This window comes from Apis mellifera, linkage group LG14 (assembly GCF_003254395.2).
Source record: "Apis mellifera strain DH4 linkage group LG14, Amel_HAv3.1, whole genome shotgun sequence".
NCBI lineage: Eukaryota > Metazoa > Arthropoda > Insecta > Hymenoptera > Apidae > Apis > Apis mellifera.
In genome coordinates, this window is record NC_037651.1 from 4,855,715 (window position 1) to 4,875,348 (window position 19,634).

At 30.2% G+C, this 19,634-nt stretch overlaps 2 protein-coding genes across 7 annotated transcripts in view; both read right to left on the minus strand.

Moving 5' to 3' along the window:
- LOC413582 (Allatostatin A receptor) overlaps window positions 1-1,693 on the minus strand; it is a 33,859-nt gene extending 32,166 nt beyond the window's left edge. For 3 of the 5 annotated variants that reach the window (XM_006560200.3, XM_016916236.2, XM_006560199.3), the window contains exon 1: window positions 236-1,692. The gene's annotated coding sequence lies outside the window, so the exon portion shown is untranslated. Of the gene's footprint in view, window positions 1-235 lie in introns of all 5 variants that reach the window. The other 2 variants (XM_016916237.2, XM_016916235.2) reach the window with 2 other exon arrangements.
- Window positions 1,694-2,938: 1,245 nt separating this feature from the next.
- LOC725926 (collagen alpha-1(IV) chain) lies at window positions 2,939-18,747 on the minus strand. 2 transcript variants are annotated; one of them, XM_001121713.5, is made up of 5 exons: window positions 18,618-18,747; window positions 17,703-17,787; window positions 13,411-13,542; window positions 12,879-12,971; window positions 2,939-4,170 (listed from the first exon to the last, which is right to left on the minus strand). In XM_001121713.5, exons 2-5 carry the CDS (start codon window positions 17,782-17,784, stop codon window positions 3,161-3,163), a joined length of 1,317 nt encoding a protein of 438 aa, XP_001121713.2. In that variant the 5' UTR covers window positions 17,785-17,787; window positions 18,618-18,747; the 3' UTR covers window positions 2,939-3,160. The 2 variants fall into 2 exon arrangements, with proteins under 2 accessions (XP_001121713.2, XP_003249661.2); XM_003249613.4 differs by having other exon boundaries at window positions 2,939-4,188.
- Between the last annotated feature and the right edge of the window lie 887 nt (window positions 18,748-19,634).

Genomic DNA, 19,634 nt, shown 5'->3' on the forward strand with positions numbered 1-19,634 from the left:
CGTCGAGAATTCGTTTCATTTGCGACAAAATTTCAAGCAGCCCGCCCAATTGGAATTTAATAAACATTCTGATACGAGATGAAGTTAATCGTAGTCGCCAAAACTTTCCCCCAAAGGAGATCGGAACACGTGGGTGGTTCCTTCCTCCCGTGGGTGTGCAACGTTGTATAACAACCTCCCCTCCCCCCTTCCCTTTGCCTATTTACAAAATTTACCAGCATTTTCGTTTAATTACCTCTCGGCCCACCACCATATGCGAAGAGATAGAGAGATAGAGAGAGAGAGAGAGATTTAATGATCGTCCACCCTTCCTTTTACCGGATTAAGGCGTAACTGATGCAGATAGATCGAATCATGATTGCTCGTCGAACGGCTCCTAATTGATGCAACTCTGGTTTCGCAGATGTGCCGCTGATGAACGTCGCCGGCCAACCTTTGTCACCGGTTTCATGGCGAACCGATTATTACGAAGCTGTTCGTTACGACGATCTCACAAATGGACCAATCATCCACCCGCACTACACTCGATTCTTCACGCACGACGAAAAATATATATGTATAGATATATATTTTAGAGAGAATAATTTAGAGTACACGTGTATTGTAACGTGGCTGAGATGTGTTTAACGATATTTTTTTAGAAATTTAAAAGATTCGTGTAGTGGGTTCGGGTAATAAATTTCGATAATTTTCTTTTTTTTTTTTCCTCCGTTAATAAAGAGGTTGGATTTAATGAGCACGTTAAACAGGGGAATATCAAGCAAGTCGAATCTCGCACTTTTCTAGGTCACGGTTCCGTGATCGTTCTTGCGTTACAAACGATGGATATGGAAATTAAAAAAGAAACATCGCGTAATGTCTCCGATAATTATTTCGATATTTCTCGTTGAAAAATTATTCACATCCCAATCTTGCACTAATCTATTTCACTTGGAAGGTAATAGTTTTTTTTTTTTTCTCAACTGGAGAACATTTCACACGGAAGGTGTCCACGCAGCAGGGTAAACAGCGTTTAACGCACTGGTGGATCGCGATGGATTTGGCACATAAACAAAATAGTTGGGAACAAGTTTCAGAAAGTTAGTTGGTCGGGTTCCGGGGCGTTCAGCTTCCGCTTGAATTTCGTGAAAATCATGATTTTTCGAGAGCGGATTCCACTTGTATGAAATATTACTCTGAAGTGTTAGAAGTTAAAACTTGGTTTCTCGGAGAAGAAAAGTTGGAAAAGGAAAAAAATAGAAAGAAAAAAAAAAGAAAGGAAAGGAAAAGAAAGATCGATGGAACAACACGGGAACAACACGTGTTTTAAGTTAATATCGAAGCGAAAAAAAAAAGTGTGTACGTATACTTCTTCTTTGTTCTTTTTTTTTTTGATTGGAAAAAAATTTTTTAAAAGCACTTCACTTCCTGTAAAAATTATTTATCAGTTTTTATTCTTCATTCGCACGATAGAACAGCTTTCACCGTTACTTTTCATTTCAATTTTATTTATCACGATTAAAATTATTACGGTGAAAAAATTCTTCTTATCTCGTATTTTAAATGTATTTTTATTTGAAATAAATTTAATTAAAATTCAAAGAACTTTTGTTATCGGGGAGGGGGGAGAGGGAGAAGCGTAAATTACAAGAATGTTTTGAAGATTCGCGAGGTACGCAACCGGCGGTGGATGCGACACGACTGTGCAGATCGCAGAAACAGAGACGAAGAAATATCGGCGACGGCGATTTACCTGAAATAGGGATGCAGGACCTATCCTCGTGGAAAGGGTGCAAGAGGCATCTACCACCCTTCGCAGTTCGCTCCACGAACTTATTGATCCGTTCTCCTCGGCCGCTAACATCGAGTCACGATTGTACCTTCACACAGTAAATTTCTTTCGCACAGTGAAATTACCAACTAGTAATATCGGAGAACGAATAGAAATTATAGGTTTAGTAAAAGTTTGGATTTAATATCGGTTAATTTAATTGTACCTTCGTGCAGTAATTTTTTTCATACTAATTTATCAACTAGTAACAATGGGGAACAAGGTGTAAATTATAAATTTAGTAAAGTTCGAATTGAATATCGATTAAATTGGTATTTAAATTATGGTACCGTATGATAATTTATCAACTAGTAATATCGGAGGATAAAGTATAAATTTGTTTAATAGATTTAATGAATGATATTAAAAGTAGTTTCATTAAATTTGATAAATAAAAAATTATTGGAACGAAATTTATTGATTGTACTTTGTATAATATTTTAATTTTATTTAATTCTAATAATAATATTTTAGGTTAGTTTTACAATTCTATAATTTTGAGTCGTATTTTGAGATAACCAGATTTAAATAAAATTTGGAAATTTATTTATAATAGAAAATCTATTACCTGTTTTATGCTTAAATGTATTTAGATTATCGATAATATAATTGATATATGATCTAAAAACTTTTTATTGTTTATAATAAATATTATATATAAAAATATTATATTGTAAAATAAAACATGTGAAATAAACTTTTAAATATATTTCATAATCACATAGTAAATTAAGTTTAGAAATTTATTTTATAATTGTTAATTATGATATAATTTAAAAATTTCAGCATTATCAAGTCGAGAAATATTAAAATATTTAAAAAATTATATATCTACTGTCCTCCTATTGAATTCTGTACCAGAATTTCGTGCTAGTTTCACAAAAGTACTAGCAGTTTCATAGCAACGATCGATCGGTTGTTACAACATGACTAAAATAGTTTAGTTAATTAGACAAGTTGTTCTCATGCTATGTATCATGAACACCCATTGCATGATAATTAAACAAGACCTAAGTGGTTGTTTGTAAAAAAAAAATCACTATTCAGAACGAAGTCTCTTCTTTTTTCTTTAATTATGAAAAGGAAAGAAAGTATAAAAATAAACAATGAAGTAATATTACTGCAAGCTGCAAGAAAAATATATTTATTAAAGGAGCAAAAACAAACAAAGTAAATTATAACTTTTATTCGTGAATTCATATTTTCATATTGTTCATTAATATTTTTAACATAACTTAAAATTAACTATCTAAATTGATATCAATCATAGTGAGCAGAGATTATTAGAAGGAAGCATAAATTACATTAATAATTACATTAAAAAATTATTTCAAAAATCTGTAATACATTCTAATATCTGGTAACTTTATCTAGAATAGCCTGAGTCAAATATTTCCCAGCAAGATCTTTGGCTATGGTGCCCAACTGATCAGTAAATTTAGGTTTCCTAGTGGTAGAAGGAGGAGAATAACCCCCTTGATACCCTTGCTGATACCCTCCTGGATATCCTTGTTGATACCCTCCAGGATACCCTTGTTGGTAACCTTGATTGTACCCAGGATAATAGCTACCATATGGATTAGACTGTGAAGGATATCCACCGTACTGTGATGGATAATCGCTTCTTCCAGATTGACCAGGATATCCAGAGCTTGGATAACCTTGGCCAGGATATCCAGAGCTCTGACTCGGATAACCGCCACCTTGGCTAGGATATCCAGAGCTCTGACTCGGATAACTGCTACCCTGGCTAGGATACCCTGAACTACTTCTACCAGCCTGGCTGGGATAAGCAGCATTCACAGAGTTTGCATCCACCCTCTTCACACTTGCCTCATCGACGGAGGTCGATGGATATCCCCTTGAACCTGATGAAGGATACGAGCCACTGGGATAACTAGATCCTGATGGATAAGAGCTTCTTGAAGGGTAGCCAGACTCTGATGGATAACCTGAAGAGCTTCTCGAAGGATATCCAGACTGTGATGGATAACCTGAAGAGCTTCTCGAAGGATATCCAGTCTCTGAAGGATAGCCAGAGCTTCTCGACGGGTAACCGGAACTTGCAGATTCTGAAGGATACCCGGACGATCTGGATGGGTAACCAGAACTGGATGGATAACCGGAACTGGATGGATAACCGGATGAGCCAGTAGAGGGATAACCAGAACTGGATGGGTAACCGGATGATTTGACCGAGGTATCAGTTTTTGGTCGAGTTTCTGAGGATGGATATCCACTTCCGGATGGGTATCGAGAGTCCATCGTCTTAACCGATTGCGTGTCATCCGGTGTGGAATCCGCTTCATCGCCGGTCCCCCGTCTTTTTCTCAATAAGCTGTTGCTTGTTCCATCGAACTCTGCGAACAATCCGTCATCTGCCTCCTAATTGTTTAGAAATATCGATTTCCGGTTCACGTCCCATGCCATGCCTAATGTCCAATTGTTCCTGCGTTGCTCAATCAAGCTAACGCTGTATTATTATCGCCCAATTATACTGTTCCAATTAGTATGTTATTAAGCTAATTGTAATAGACGTAATGTGAATGTATTTTGTAATATTACAATGGCCGACAATTGTTCGCGCGAGATTTTATTTCTTATTGCTTTGTTCGTTTGTGTTATGTGTGTAATACCGAAGCTAAGCTGAATGCAATTTCAAATCATGCAATTTCATTGTGTTCTTATTTCCATTTGTTAAAAGTTGATTTGTTAAAGTATATATACGATTACAGATGTGTTATGTACGTGTAAATAAATGACGTATGCAACGTGGCAATTTTTGTGATTTCGTGTCCATTGTTAAGTTTTATTTCGCTGTAATTCTTGGTGATGGAATTATATTAAGAAAAATCGAAAAAAGTAAAGAATTGTATTATTCCTTATGTAGAAAAATATTTTGTATAGTATTGTTTGGTGAATTTGAACAGAAAATTTCCAAACTTTGTTCCATTGATCATCTTATCGTTATCATCTGGATATGTTCTTAGACTGTTACTTTATAATAAAAAAAATAAAATAAGGAAAAGTATAGAGGAGAAAAATAGTACATCGAGGGAAAACGATAAAATGATAAAATGGAATTGTGATTTACAAAATATAACTCTATATAGTTTGTTGAAGTAGATAACAAGTGTCAGAGTTCAATATCATAATGAGATCAATCAATATTTCCTATATCTATTGACTAATGTTTTCCATCTCATAAATGTATTACTAAATATAGGCAACAATATTTAAATCTGAATTTCAATAGGTGTTCAAGAATAAATGGAAATTGATATTCTTGATATATCCTTATGAATATATATCTTTGGAAATTCTGCTAAATATATTTCAAGATACATAAATGTATAATATGGGTTAAACTGATTAGCCAGATTATCCAGAATTCTTATTTCAATCACTATCTCTTATCAAGTATCATCATTCATATAGTTAGATTCCACTGTTTTAACACTTTCTTTATTAGCATAGAAGCAGAGTTCGATGGGTTTCATCAGAATCTGATAATTACTTGAAAATGATAAACACTGATCCAAAAACATAGGCATGTTCTGATAACTTCTAACTTTTTGATGATTCAGAATTCTTTTTCTAAATAAGTATTGACGATCTTTGGTCTTAGAAGATTTAATATTTTCAAACTCTTTGTTTTCTTCAGTAAATTGTTATCTCCATTAAATTCTGCGAACAATTTGTTGATCTATCTTATAATTGTTTAGAAATATTCGTTCTTAATCTCATGCCAAGTCCAATTCAATTGTTATCGTGTTGCTTCCGTGTTGCTCAATCAAACTGACATAGTTCATAAGTATAATATATATATTATATTGCCAATATAAATATAATATATATATTGTTAATATATATTGGGCAATTATACTCTTCTAATTAAACTGTTTATCTTTTATTAAACTTGCAACGTAAATAAATTTTGTAATAATACGAAGGTCGATATTATTTCTATGATAAGATTATTTTTATTGTTTTGTTAATAGCATTGAAGTTATATAATCACATCATTTCATGTTCTATTCATTTTTGTTTGTTAAAAATAATATTAAAATATATGTTTGTAATTATAGATACAATAAATGATTCATATAGATGCATGATACCTTTCTAAACTCATGGATAATTTTTTTATTATCCATTGTTAAGATTATGTATCTAATGTTATAGTTTATTTTAATCATAATTCCTTTGATATTATTTTATTATTTAATTACATCTGTGGAGGAAATATCTGTTGAAATTGGGAAAATCCAAAAAAATACTGAAGAATTGCATATATTATATTTTTTAATACATTTGTTCATTATATAGGAAAATATTTGAACTGCTCATTAAGTACTATGAGTTTAATACATCTATTCTATATTAATAGTGTTATATAAATGTATCTCATAATTGTATCATAGCACTATAAAGAAAAGAACCACAGTTATCCATAAAACAATGAAATATTTGTCAAATTTCATGATAAATATAAGTATATAAAAATAAATCATGAAATAACAAATAGAAGATTGACCTAATTTACACGCTTTTTCTTAACACATGCTTTACAATAACTGCAGTTTCTAGTTTTAAAAAAAAATTAATTTTTCCCAAAATTAGAGTTATATATAAAATAATAAGTAAATTAAAAATGGAAAGGCTGATAACAAAAACCATCTTCGTCAATCTTTGTCCCTAATTTCTATTCAATAGAAAGATTTAATTTTGCAGCCCACAAAAGTAAATAACTCTTGAAAAATTAAGGAACAAATGATATTCACCAAAAATTCACAATTCAGAAATTTATAAAAAATGAAAATTGATGAGATGTGACTTCGATTCAACCACATTCTAAAACAATTATAAATTTACTCAAAATTATTGACCATTGCAATTTGACAAAGATCATTTGTGTCATCAACTAACTAACTTAACCAACAAATGAATTTAACCAAAAAATTTCCAAACTCTGTTCCCCTGATCATCTACAGAGGTGTGGGTCTTGTAATAACCACTGCCACCTGGATATACACTGCTCTTAGGTGTGGTCACATCATTAGACCCATAAATACGATCATTGCCAAACAAACGATTAAAAATAGAACCGTTTCCAATAGTGTTCCTTGATCCTGAGTTACCGCTTATTCTTCCTCCATATCCATTTGAAGAAGACCTGGGTGGAGGTGTTGGTGAAGTTGGTCTAATCTTTCCTGGTCTTCGTGTTGGATTTGCTGTCAAATTGGAAGTCAAAAGCTACACCAAACTCGAAATTCAACTATCATTCCACTTCGAATAAACTACCAATCGAAACGATTAAGAATTGTTGAAACGTATAAATTATTTTGGATTAAATTATTCTGTAGGATTAAAATATTCTTACTCTTATTGAAAGTAAGATATTTATTGTTAGTTTATATTATTATTATTACAAGCTGGCGTTAAGATAAAGTTATCTTAAATTTGCTTTTTATAAGCATGCATTCTCTAATTGTTAATTATTTTATATTACTATATTTTCTTTTATACTTTTATATTTTCTTTGAACTTCCACTCTTCAATTTTTGAATTAAATCTCTCTTGCTCGAGTACAAATGAAAAATAACAAGAGATTATTTATTTATCTTTTAAAATATTAATAAATCCTCTCTTCACCCTCACTATTAAATTCTAATTGATTTGATGTCAATTAGAAAATTTAATTAATGAAAACATTTTTGAAGTATGTAAATTTCAAGCCTGATTGGTTCCCATTATAAGATAAAAGCAAATTAGGTTAAAGCAAAATAAGAGGAAAGGTAAAAGAAATCTTGAGATTAGCTACTAATTATAATTTTGTTTAAAGAAATAAATCATGAAAAAGAGGAAGAAGAAAAAAAAGAGGAGAAATAGTGGTGGAAAAAACTGCCATAATAAAATGGAAATAACTGTTAACCAGTTAAGAAACTGTGACCTACAAAATGTAATTCTACGTCGCTCGCTCAAGTAGATAAGAGGTGTCAGGGTTCGAAACGATAACGAGATCAGTCGGTGTTTGCCACGTCTTCGAGAAATTAATTCTAAAACGTTATTTGCAGGCGGCTGTAGCTTAACGTAACGAGGGCGGAAGAGGCAGGGTATTATACAGTAAATCTATGGATAGAAACGCTATTATTATTTTTTCCTTTTTTTTTTTTTTTCGTTTATTCCGACTCAAGAGCCCTAAATAAATATAGCGTCGATCGTTTCGTATCCACGATATTCGAAACGTATAATCGTACATCATATAAATATACATCCATATAGCGAATAGATATATGGTACATGGGCGTATAGATAACATTTTATTCTAAAGAGTAATTGTCATTATTGTGTTTGGACGGCGAAAAATATTTTGCTCGCAACGAAAAATGTGTCATCGCGATACTTAATTGTGCACTCGTTTGAAAAATGGATGATAAAACATGCACATGTTATTTCTTTTTTTTTCTTTTTTTTTTTTTTCTCTCTCCCTTGAAAGAAACGATCTTCCTTATCGATTGAAACCACGATTCAGGTACCCAAGTTAATCAATTCATCGCAATTAGTGCGCTTGAGGAGGCTCGATAGTTTCTGATGATCCTTTGTTATGCGTATAATTGAAAAGCTTTCTGGAATTATATTTTTAATCCATTATTCATGGCGTTGCGTATTCTAATAAGAAGAATTAAGAAGAAAAAGTATATCTATAGATCTTTGTTCCAGGAAGCTGTTCAATTTCTTATTTTCAATTATCGTTAGAAGCGTAGAATATTTTCTTGTAAAAATTAAATAACGAAATAATACACGTCATCACGAATATAGTGATAAAGATAACATCAAATGGAAGAACTTTTATACTTCGAATAGCACGATTTGAAATGCTGGTCAAATGCAATAATCAGCATCCAATATATTTTAAAAAATCTTACTTTCTATGGAAAAAAATTCTTTTTTTTTTTTTTTGCATTTCCCCTCTGTTAATCATAAATGCGTTACAAAAGAACCATCACTGCGATGAAAGACACGTTGGAAGGCACGTATATAATTATACAAAGTGTGATGATAATTATAATCTTAAGGAATAGATATAGAATCTTCATGAAAGCAGAAAGAAAAATACTGAGTATTAGAAAAATAACGTTTGTCCAGAGTGTATCTCTTTACACTGACTTTAAAATAAAAATATATATATCTACATATATATATATATATATATATATATATCTCTATCAATAATAAAATAGTAATAAAATATATTAGAAAAATTTGTATATATCTATCAACGAGACGTTTCTTCACATTTCAAAAATCATTCCCCCTTTAAAGCGTTATAATCAAAGAGACTATAACAATAATAATTAACTAACTGGAAAAACAAGAATACAAATAAGAATAATTTAAGAGAAAACTGGTCAAAAATTACCACAATATAATACATTAACGATTAATAATTTTCCATGATACATTCCAAAAATGTTCTGAATTATTATCTACCATGATCATCGGACGACGAAGAGAAAAGATTCCTCCGTTAACGTATCATCAACCACCATCCGTCTCGATGATCACGATCTGTTCACGAACGCAACGATTAAACCCGTGAAACAAACGATGACGAAACAAGGTGATGAGTGCACGATGGCGGAATTCCTTCGATAACCGGAATAAACGTTGTTGTGGTACATGCGATTCTGATTTGGATAATTCGGATAGGGATAATTCTGGTGGCCGGGCAACTGTTGCGGATATCCCGGATAGCCGGGCTGTTGGCCAGGGTAAACGGGATAATTGGAGTGGCCCGGTTGGCCGGGATACGTGGGATAATTCGACTGTCCGGGCATCGGCATTTTGTTGTGCGTTGGATACGGTGGGTATCCTAAATCCTGTTGGCGATTCCCTTGATTGGGGGAAGGATAAGGCGGATACCCGTTGCTGGAGCCAGCAGGATACGACGGATACCCACCGCTCTTGGAACCCGTGTCAGAGCTAGGATAAGGTGGATAACCCAAATTGGTGGCGGAATTCACTTGATGGCGATACCCTCCCGCTGGCTCGGCGGGGGCAGGTGGCGCATTAGCATTGGCGTAAGGGTTCGAATTGCTAGCGCTGTTGCTGGCCGTCGTCTTATCGAGCTGCTGCTTCTCGTCCGTGTTCACCCGCTGCCCGTTCACGTAAGAAACGCCCGCCGACTCGAATCCTGAAAAGATCGTCCTCTTCTACGTCGTATTTTATCTGACGGCAGTGTTTCCCAACTGGAGGACACTGGGTGTATGCACGCCTCGTACCCAGGAAGAGGAAAGGAGAGCAGGAAAGAAATGAACGGAGGAAATCATGTTGCCAGTCGTCGCCTAATTATGCAGCGTTTCTCGATTCTTCTTACGACAAGGTTCGTAATTTTATCGTAATTTTGCATTTAAATAAAGGATCCAAAGATTATATATTTTAAATTAATTTCTAATATATATATATATATTATCGTTAGTAAGATTGTAAGTTATATTCTTTCAGAATATAGAAGATAGAGATTCTCAGTCGATGAAAAAAGAGAGAGAAAAAATTTCTTTCATTTATCCTGATACTTTTGGTTTTCATCGAATAAAAAGATAATTATTTAAATATTTAATTAGATTTAAATCTTATTAAAATTCTAGGAAAATAGCTATAACTACAAAAATAGTAATTTTTGATCAATAAATGAATGATAGAAATTTGAAATCTTGTTCTTTAAAATTCTACAAAATTTGTAATGATTAATTATCAAAATTGTACCATTTGAAATAATAATAGAGATTGAAGACTTTTTGTCTCCTTTTTCCTTATTTAATTGAGTATAATAGTAATCTAATAACTAACTGGATCGATTCACTGAAGAGAGTATCAAACTCTTCGAGGCGTTGAGGTGGAACATGATTCGAAAAAAGTTGGGAAACACTGATCTATAAAGATGTAATCCCTCGAGTACGTCGAGGAATGTTAAACGAAAAAAGGGATTTAGAAAAAAAAAAAAGATATAAACGAACATGATTAATGAGAAACATGAGAACAGTTTTATTTAACAAAAAAAAAAAAACACTCTCAAAAGTTATAACTAACTATATACATTCCACTACAAAATCCTTTCACTAAAAATTGGGAATTTTTTTTTTTTTTCCTTTTACAATAACTAGTTTTAATGAAGTTAGTCGAACAAAGGTGCTACGAGGATTCTAAAAACTGTGCTACGTTATTTTCATCCTGTGTTAGATATGCGAAAATAATTGGAAAGCGTTAAAAAAGTGAACATCTATGCTGCATGCTTTGTAGTTATTCTACGATGAAAATAAAAAATAGCGAAATAATTTTTATTTAATCGATATTTTTTAACGTTGTTCATTGATATTCGTGGTAAACGTAATTGTAAAATTCATTTAAGACATCATTTTGTGTAATATACGATTTTATAAAATGAGAGAATTTTAACGTAACAATATGAAGCACGCATTTCTAGTAAATTTCATTTGTAACTAGATTGATAAATTTTTTTCTTTCTTATAAGGCAGGGCTAAAATTTTATACTAGACTAGTTTATATCTAAGTTAGAGAGCAATTTCTTTCGAAATCTTATAACCTCGTGTGAATATATATACGCGCATCCACACATTTGTGTAGAAAGAGACGATAATGGAAAGATCGTGTTCGAAAAAGTTGAGAAAAAGGAAAAAATTCAAGATACAGCTTCTTGGGGTTTGCAACCTCACGTTATACATCATTTTACATTCATTAATATATTTCGAAATTGATGAGATTTTATTTCTTTTTTTTTTACTTGGAAATCTTATTTGCAGTTGCAAAAAGAATTTATTACACGATCGTCATTCGATTAATCGAAAATATATACAAAAATTTACTATACGATGATATAAAATATCCTAAGAAAAGTTTTAATTAATTAAATCTGTTGCAAAAAATTTGTTTGATCACATCACAGTTCAATGATAAATATATGAAAAACATTTTATTAAAATTCTAATTTTAATACAATCTATCTAAGTATAGGTTGAAATATTTTTAACAAATTGTTAAAAATACCCGGTTTTATCGATCAGATCAAATTTGTAGGATCAGATAAATGAAAAAATAAATCGCGAGTCATATGAAACGTGTTCAAGTCCAAGTACACCGGAAGTTTTAATGAAGCGCACACGTGTCGACGTGTCATTGTAATTTCCACTCGAAACGATTTCATAGATTGCATCAATAAAGGACGTGTTATTTCCGCGTAAATCACGTCTAGTGCACGTACGAAATCAAAGTGAGAAATTGAAATGAAACTGCCAAACATAGATCATTCGAAAATAAATAAATAACGATAAATTAAAAATTGTAATAAAACGTATAATGTATAATTCAATTGCAAAAATAATCTTCATTTCGTAGAAACATAAAATCATATAATATAGGACAAGAAAGCATAAAGCTAAAAGCATAAAGTTTTGCTCTTGGCACGATTGAGAAAGGATTACAATAGTTCAAAATTCCATTAACAAACGTTGAATGAATTTTTTTTCTTATTTTAAAATGAATTTCAAATTTTTAATATTCATCAATCATTCAAGAATCGAATTCATTAAATTGTTAAAAATTTTTAATAACTTCAACACGAAAAAAAAACTGGTTATTCTCAATTGGGTTAACTAATTTTGTGGCTTATACAATATTCCATGAATATATTAAGAAAAAAAACTTGATAGCTCACATTTTTCAATTTTTATAAATTATAAAAACCTGTTTATTTATCATCTACTCGACTTTAAAATATTAAAAATATTTTAATATTCCTTTTAATTAGATCATGCAAAAAAAAAAAGAAGCATAATAAGCATATTTTCTAAATTATTTAATAAAATTTTAGATAAAAAATGTTATATTAATAATTCGAATCAGCATACGAAAATTAAAAACAATTGCATTCCTTTCTCAATTCTATTCATTCTGCTCCCTGCTTCATGCACTTAGATTTTCATACTAATCAACCAACGTTCAAGCATAATCAATACGAATAAAATAAAAGAGGAATTTAAACACTCACCATTTACTGCTGATTTCTTCACACATGTCGGGACGCCATTCTCGGTTTTGCAGTATTCGTTTTCACCGCACAGAGTGCTGGCACAATTAGCCTCTGCAAATAAAAAGATACTTGTCTTTTCAATCCTGGTTACAAAAATTGGTGAATTTAAAAGTTAAACAAATTTTATAATTTGTGTATCAAGTTCCAAAAAAAAAAAAAAAAAAAGAGTAAACTATCGTATAAATTCTCTGATAATTATCCACATTATTTCGCGATAATTACTTCATACATAGAGTAAACACAGAGTAATTCATTCCGCGTTCATTAAAGTACGCTATTTATTACTATTATCAATCATAAAGGGAGGAAATTTGTATGCAACCGGTCGGCAATTTACGCACAATGGATTGAAATTTAATGAACACGTGATCGATCGAAGAACAACCAAGTTATTAATTCATGGATCGAAAACATTTACGCGCCTCCTTCCCCTCTAACGTTATATTCGAGAATGAAATATTTATAAGAAGGAAAGGGTGAACATTCTTACCGCCTGGACGAGATTTCATACAAGTCGGATAACGACCGCAGTTATCTCGTTGATAGATCGAACAAGGATCCTCGGCCATCACGCAGACCTCATCCCTCATGCAACCGATGTCCTTGCACGTCCTCCCGTACTCTGTGGACCAGAAAGTAACACTTTGGCTACGGTTCTTTTTTTTCTTCTTTTTTTCGTTTAGTGATAGGAAAAGTTCGAGTAATAGGGCATGATCTCGCGATTCGATATGGTTCGTTAAAAGTTAGCTCCCCGAGAAAGGGGAGCCTCATAAATGAAATTTATATGTCGGATGCTATCGATGCTCCTCGATCAAATGGGTCGTTTTCGATGCTTCAATCTCTCGTGCGAACGATCCACGTAAACGATGCTCACTCCGCTGGAAACTGCTAGCTATCGTTAAATATTAACATTATCGTGATTTTATGCCGAGATATATATGCTAGCACAATATGTTCAACTTTTCTTCAACTTGTATTTTTTGGATTACGTAAAACTTGGGCGAAGAAATTTTAGAATCTCGTTTTAAAGCGTATTAAATATTTTCCTCGCGTTATACATTATAATTTTGTGAAACACAGTGAAGGAAGGAGAAGGAATTGAGAAGAATTCTCTTCTTGGAGAATTTACAGTTGTTTTTTAAAAAGAGATTACTTGAAAAAATATCTAATCATTCTTTGAATATCTGATATAAGAGGGTTGTGAAAATTTGTTTCAAGATTGTTTTAATTAACATTTATATGATCGATTATAAAATTACTTGTAAAAGGAGAAATATATTTATGTTTGAGTAAGTTTAACTCAATATTCCTCATATATCAAGTTTCTCTTCAAACACAAACTCAACAACTGAGTAACTAAACCTACTTGTTTAATAACTAAAGTGTAAGCAAATACCTATACTTAGTTCTCCTAATTCACCTGTGTCGATATATTTGAACGGGATTAATGTACATGTTACATTTTCAATTTATTACATATTTAAATAATTTAGAATATTTCGTTTTATTAATATTATCATCTTAAATATTATGATATATATTTAATCCTTACTTTAATATTCAAATTTGATTTAAAAATTATTTACTAAAAGAAAAAAAATTGAAATTTTATTTGAAATAAGAAAACTATATATGTGAATATCAATATAGAAATTAATCAAAACATAAATATGTTTTTTTCCAAGAGGATATCAACTGATACATTTTATTGATAAATAAATTAAAATGTGTTTATCTGATGCATACATTTATGTGCTATTTTTATATCTCAATCCATGTTCCTTTTTCCCCTATAATTTGCTTACAAAATTGAAAGAAATAAAGCATAAAAGATCAAAATGGAAATAAAGCTCAACAAATTTGTAATTTCATATAATATTATTCACAAAAAAAGATACACATCTTTCCTTATTTTATTCCACATCAACAATAACGTCTAACATATTTTAGAAAATACGTGCATTAATCTAATCTAAAATTACAATGCCGCATATTTCTTGTTTTATTTCACGTCAACAATAATCTCTTATTTCATTATTCCAGAAAACACCATCGAGAAACGGATGTTTCTTCTAATGAAAAACAATTTCCAATGTGCAACGCTTGTTTACTAGACGCCTATCTAACCTAACCTAACTTAACCCGATCTAACCTAATATCATAGCGCAAAAAGTATCACAGTACAAATCTCTTATTTTTATTTCGCGTCTCGCATTTTCTTATTTCTCGAAATACCATATCTGGAAATACACCATCGAGAAACGAAAGTCTATTCCGGTTGAAAATACAAGTTCGAGCGCGCATTTACCAGACGTTGGATCCAACCGAGGCCCGGCACCGGCGTAACGCTGCTAATCGTAATTCTATTCAAGCACCACACCGTCATCCCCCCATATAACCCCATCGATTCTCAATTATCCGGCTGAGAGAGAAGGAGGACAATCGAAAAGAGGAGAGAAAGAGAGAGAAAGAGAGAGAGGAGAGGGAGACAAAGCGAACCCTCTGCAAAGTTAACGCCCAAGCTTCGTGTTATCCCCTATCCTATGTGTTGGGGAAGAAATGGAATAAAAGGGGAGCGCGAAAGATAGAAAGAGAATATTAAAACTAGGCTAATGATCCTTTCTCTAATTGTCCTTAAACGTTTATCAAGAGACAAATGGAACGGATGAAGGAAAGAATTGTAATATTAGAAAGAATGAGAGTATTATATCCGTAAACTTCATGATGAATGATTCTCCATTGATGCGTGATTTTCTTTTTTTTTTTTGTCATAAGTAGATTATGGATATGGTAATCCAGTTGTGGAATTTGTATATTCTAACCTTTGAGATTGTCAGACAAATTTTATAATGGTTACAGAATTATTGCAATTTTACTTAGAAGAAAACTTAATCTAAAATAAATTGTATTATTTTTCATATTACATCTAATCTAAGCTTTTGATATAATTATAATATTATATTTACTGTTATCACAAAGATTAAAATCAAAAAATTAATTTCCTTTATTTAAATATGTAATATGATCTAACATGTTATATATATTTTTTTGCAAATTTAAATTTCATTTCAATATAAATGAATATTGAATGATAAACAACTTTAATTTTGTAAAATGCACGGTATTATATGATAATGCAAACAACAACTGTAATTATGAAAAATCTATCAAGGTAGAGTGAATAACGTCTTCCATATAAATGAAATATATATATGCGGTTATAATTGTCACATTCTGCATGAATATCAGTTGGACAGTAACAATTAAGGTCAGATAATTAATTATACCAATTTGGTTTAATGTATATTCTATATGATCCTGATCAAATTATGATTCATTGGCAAAATATATAAGAAATGTAATCTATATGTATATATGTATAATAAATAACAAAGTAAATGAATGAACATATCTATGAAAGAAATTATTTTTTTATAATGATATTACAATAAACATAATATAAATAGAATAAAAAAAATGCAATTGTAATATAATTTCAATTAATGTGCAATCTGGACTGTAATATTACATTCTTATTCACAAATATTGATACAAATTATATTTACTAATGATTATTTTTAGAAATTGAAAAAAATTAAATAACTATTATTTAATTCAATGTATCATACATAAAGAAAAAATTACAATTTTATTAAAAAATTTATGAAAAATTTAAAACTATACTATAATATATGTAATCAAATATCAAATTTATTTAAAATAATGTTTTAAAGATTTTTGAATTGATATAGAAATATATATACTTTAAGTTTATGAGCAAATTAAAAACAACATAGAAGCTACTTAAAAAATTATTAAACATTCATATATATTTTTTACCAACATTTTATGAATATTTCATTTAACTAGACACAGAATTTCACAGAGAAATTATGGGAAAAATTATAGAACAATTTTTACAATTACTCCAATTAGCTTCCTTTTAAAAGAAACTAAGTTCTTCAACTTTGAGAAAGGAAATTTGTTCACCCTCTTACTGCCTAATTAATAAATGAAAAATTTCCCCACATAAAAGCTTATAATTATTCTATATGATCTCATCAAAGCTATTTAATTTATGAAAAGAATTATCCATTTGATAAAAACATTTAATGAGATATCTTTGTCACAAAAATAACTGTGAGAATATATCTAGAAACAGTAGTTGTTTATGGCCTCCAACAAGAATTGCTTGATTACGTAAAGATATTAATAAATGATTATATGTATAATAAACGGAAATTATTATTCTGATGAACATAAAATATCTACATTTTCATTACAATTAAAAAATTCTTTAATAAATAGAAATTTACATAAGTATTTTCAATCTAAAAATCTAACTAATCTAATAATTTATTAACATAAAAACTTAATAATGAAAATTATATATACTAAGTGTTAAATCTCTTAATCCCTATCACTATTCTATCACTATACTATTTCTTTTTCTTTAATGGAAATTTAATAAAGTCTCTTATTGGATTAGGGAAAAAAAAGAGATAAAGCCCAGATAACAACGAAGGTCAATATAATTGCATCAGTCGTGTTGGAGATTAAAAACAATCATTTGTTTCCATTAAGTCCACTTAATCCCCATCAAACGAAACGATTGACCATAGCAATTGAATTGCAACGTTACGACTTAACCTTAATACCGCAAATAATAATCGATAATATAATTTTATTTAAATTTTATAATAACGTTAATTTAAAATACAACTTTTACAAATTTTTCAAAAATAAATTTTTAATAATCTAAAAATATTTGATTTTACGTACTGCTGAAAGATACTGCATCGGGAATCGAAGAGATAAGTAAAATTGTCCCTAATAGGACACTCAGTGTAGAAGTGGAAAACATTTTCTGTAACAGAAAAATATTCATTTTTATCAGTATTTCGTTAGAAATGAGAATATTTATTATTTCTTAGAAATTTATCATTTCCTAGAACATAATCAAGCATTACATTTACAAAATAATTCAACGTTTCAAAATAATTTAAAAACGATGTAATATAAAATAGAATATAATAATATATAACGATAATAAAGAATAATTGCATATTATAAGTCGAAAAAGTCCTAGATGACTAATTATTAATGTATAAAATACATAAAAAAAAGATTGCTAATCACCGAATGTTATATAAAGAGAAGAATTTATAAAATGATCGACATATCAAATAATAATTTGAAATAAAATAATAAATGGATCAAATATGCGAATATACGAATCATAAAAACGAATAAAAAACACAAATTTAAATCTGACAATGAGAACTAATTACGATTATATAAATAAAAGCCCGCGCAAATTTCCTTTTCCTCCATCTTTGTTTTATACTTTCTACATGATCGAAATCATTCGTAATACCTATCCTATATAACCTCAAACGCATTCGTAATAATCCATGACGTATATATTTTTCGATTAGTGTAATTGAATTAATAATTGAATTAAATTGAAATAAATTGTTAACAATTTAAGTATTTAATATTGAAGATTGTTGGTGATATCGAGTTTACGATTTTAATCCAGTGACCTTGACAAACTATAGAGAAATCACAAATTGCGTCGTTCGTTTTTATTACACTTATTCACGTTATTCCTTACGTTACGTACGAATAATTAACACGTAAATTCTTAAACGAACATAAAATAATAATCTTATATTAACAAATAAGCAAACTTACCACAAAAAATTCACTGATTACACACGAAAACGTCCACTCCAACGCGTAGTCAGTACAACACTGAACATTCAGTGAAATGCTCTATCGATACTGACCTGAAGTTAGCCGTGACTGAAACAAAGATGGAGGACGAAGTTATATGTGAAAGATAAAGATAGAAACAGAGTTGGAAAACGAGACCGATATGGCGCGAATATGACGTAAAAGGAAATAGTATGTTGAGCGTAAATAATCGTTTTAATGATCAGAAAATAGAAAAAAGCGTGGGCTTTAAAGAGAAGACCTTTAGAATAACTAACCTTTAAGAATATCTTTAAAATGTGATATTAAACGTATGATGTGATTTTCAATAAAATGAAAATACTTTATGAATATTAATTTAAAACTTATTACAATTAACCCACCATTTTTGTTGTACATTTTATATGTCACATAAATTTTATAATAACGATTAAATGATAAATTCTGAATATAATAATAATTTTAGAAATGTAATAAGCAGAGACATCGAATATTCGAAGTAAAGACTGAATCATTGCATGAAATTGTTATTCCATGATATCATTGTCTCAATATAATGTTCGAAACGAAATTTTCTTGATCAAACGAAGAAAATATTTTTTCATTTCATAAAAAAATTTCTATTTTTCGTGAAAAATAAATCATATAAATTTATATAGTTCATACAAACGTTACAATATTACTTTTTTTTATAATTTTATCGTTCTTTAATTTTTTTTTTCATAATAAAAAGTTTTTGTTCCGTGTAAAATTGCATTATAATATAATTATGATCTTGTTAGGTGATCTATTTCATACAGGAATACGATATGAATAATTATATTTTTTATACGGAAGTTTATCTTATAATACGTAAGTAATATCAATTTATTCTTCATTCTATGCATTGCGTTATATCTTTCGAAGATTTCATTACATAATATTTGGAAATGCTTGGAAAATATGTGATTCGATGGGGAAAAAAATGATAAAAATTTTATTTCATTTATTTCATTC

What these genes read in the sequence shown, in the direction of transcription:
- LOC725926 (XM_003249613.4), bottom strand. Translation starts at nt 17,784, where the DNA reads ATGTTTTCCACTTCTACACTGAGTGTCCTATTAGGGACAATTTTACTT. An exon ending in TATGAAATCTCGTCCAGGCG is followed by an intron (nt 12,972 to 13,410) that starts GTAAGAATGTTC and finishes TTTTATTTGCAG; the next exon opens with AGGCTAATTGTGCCAGCACT. An exon ending in GAAGAAATCAGCAGTAAATG is followed by an intron (nt 4,189 to 12,878) that starts GTGAGTGTTTAA and finishes ATTAGGAGGCAG; the next exon opens with ATGACGGATTGTTCGCAGAG.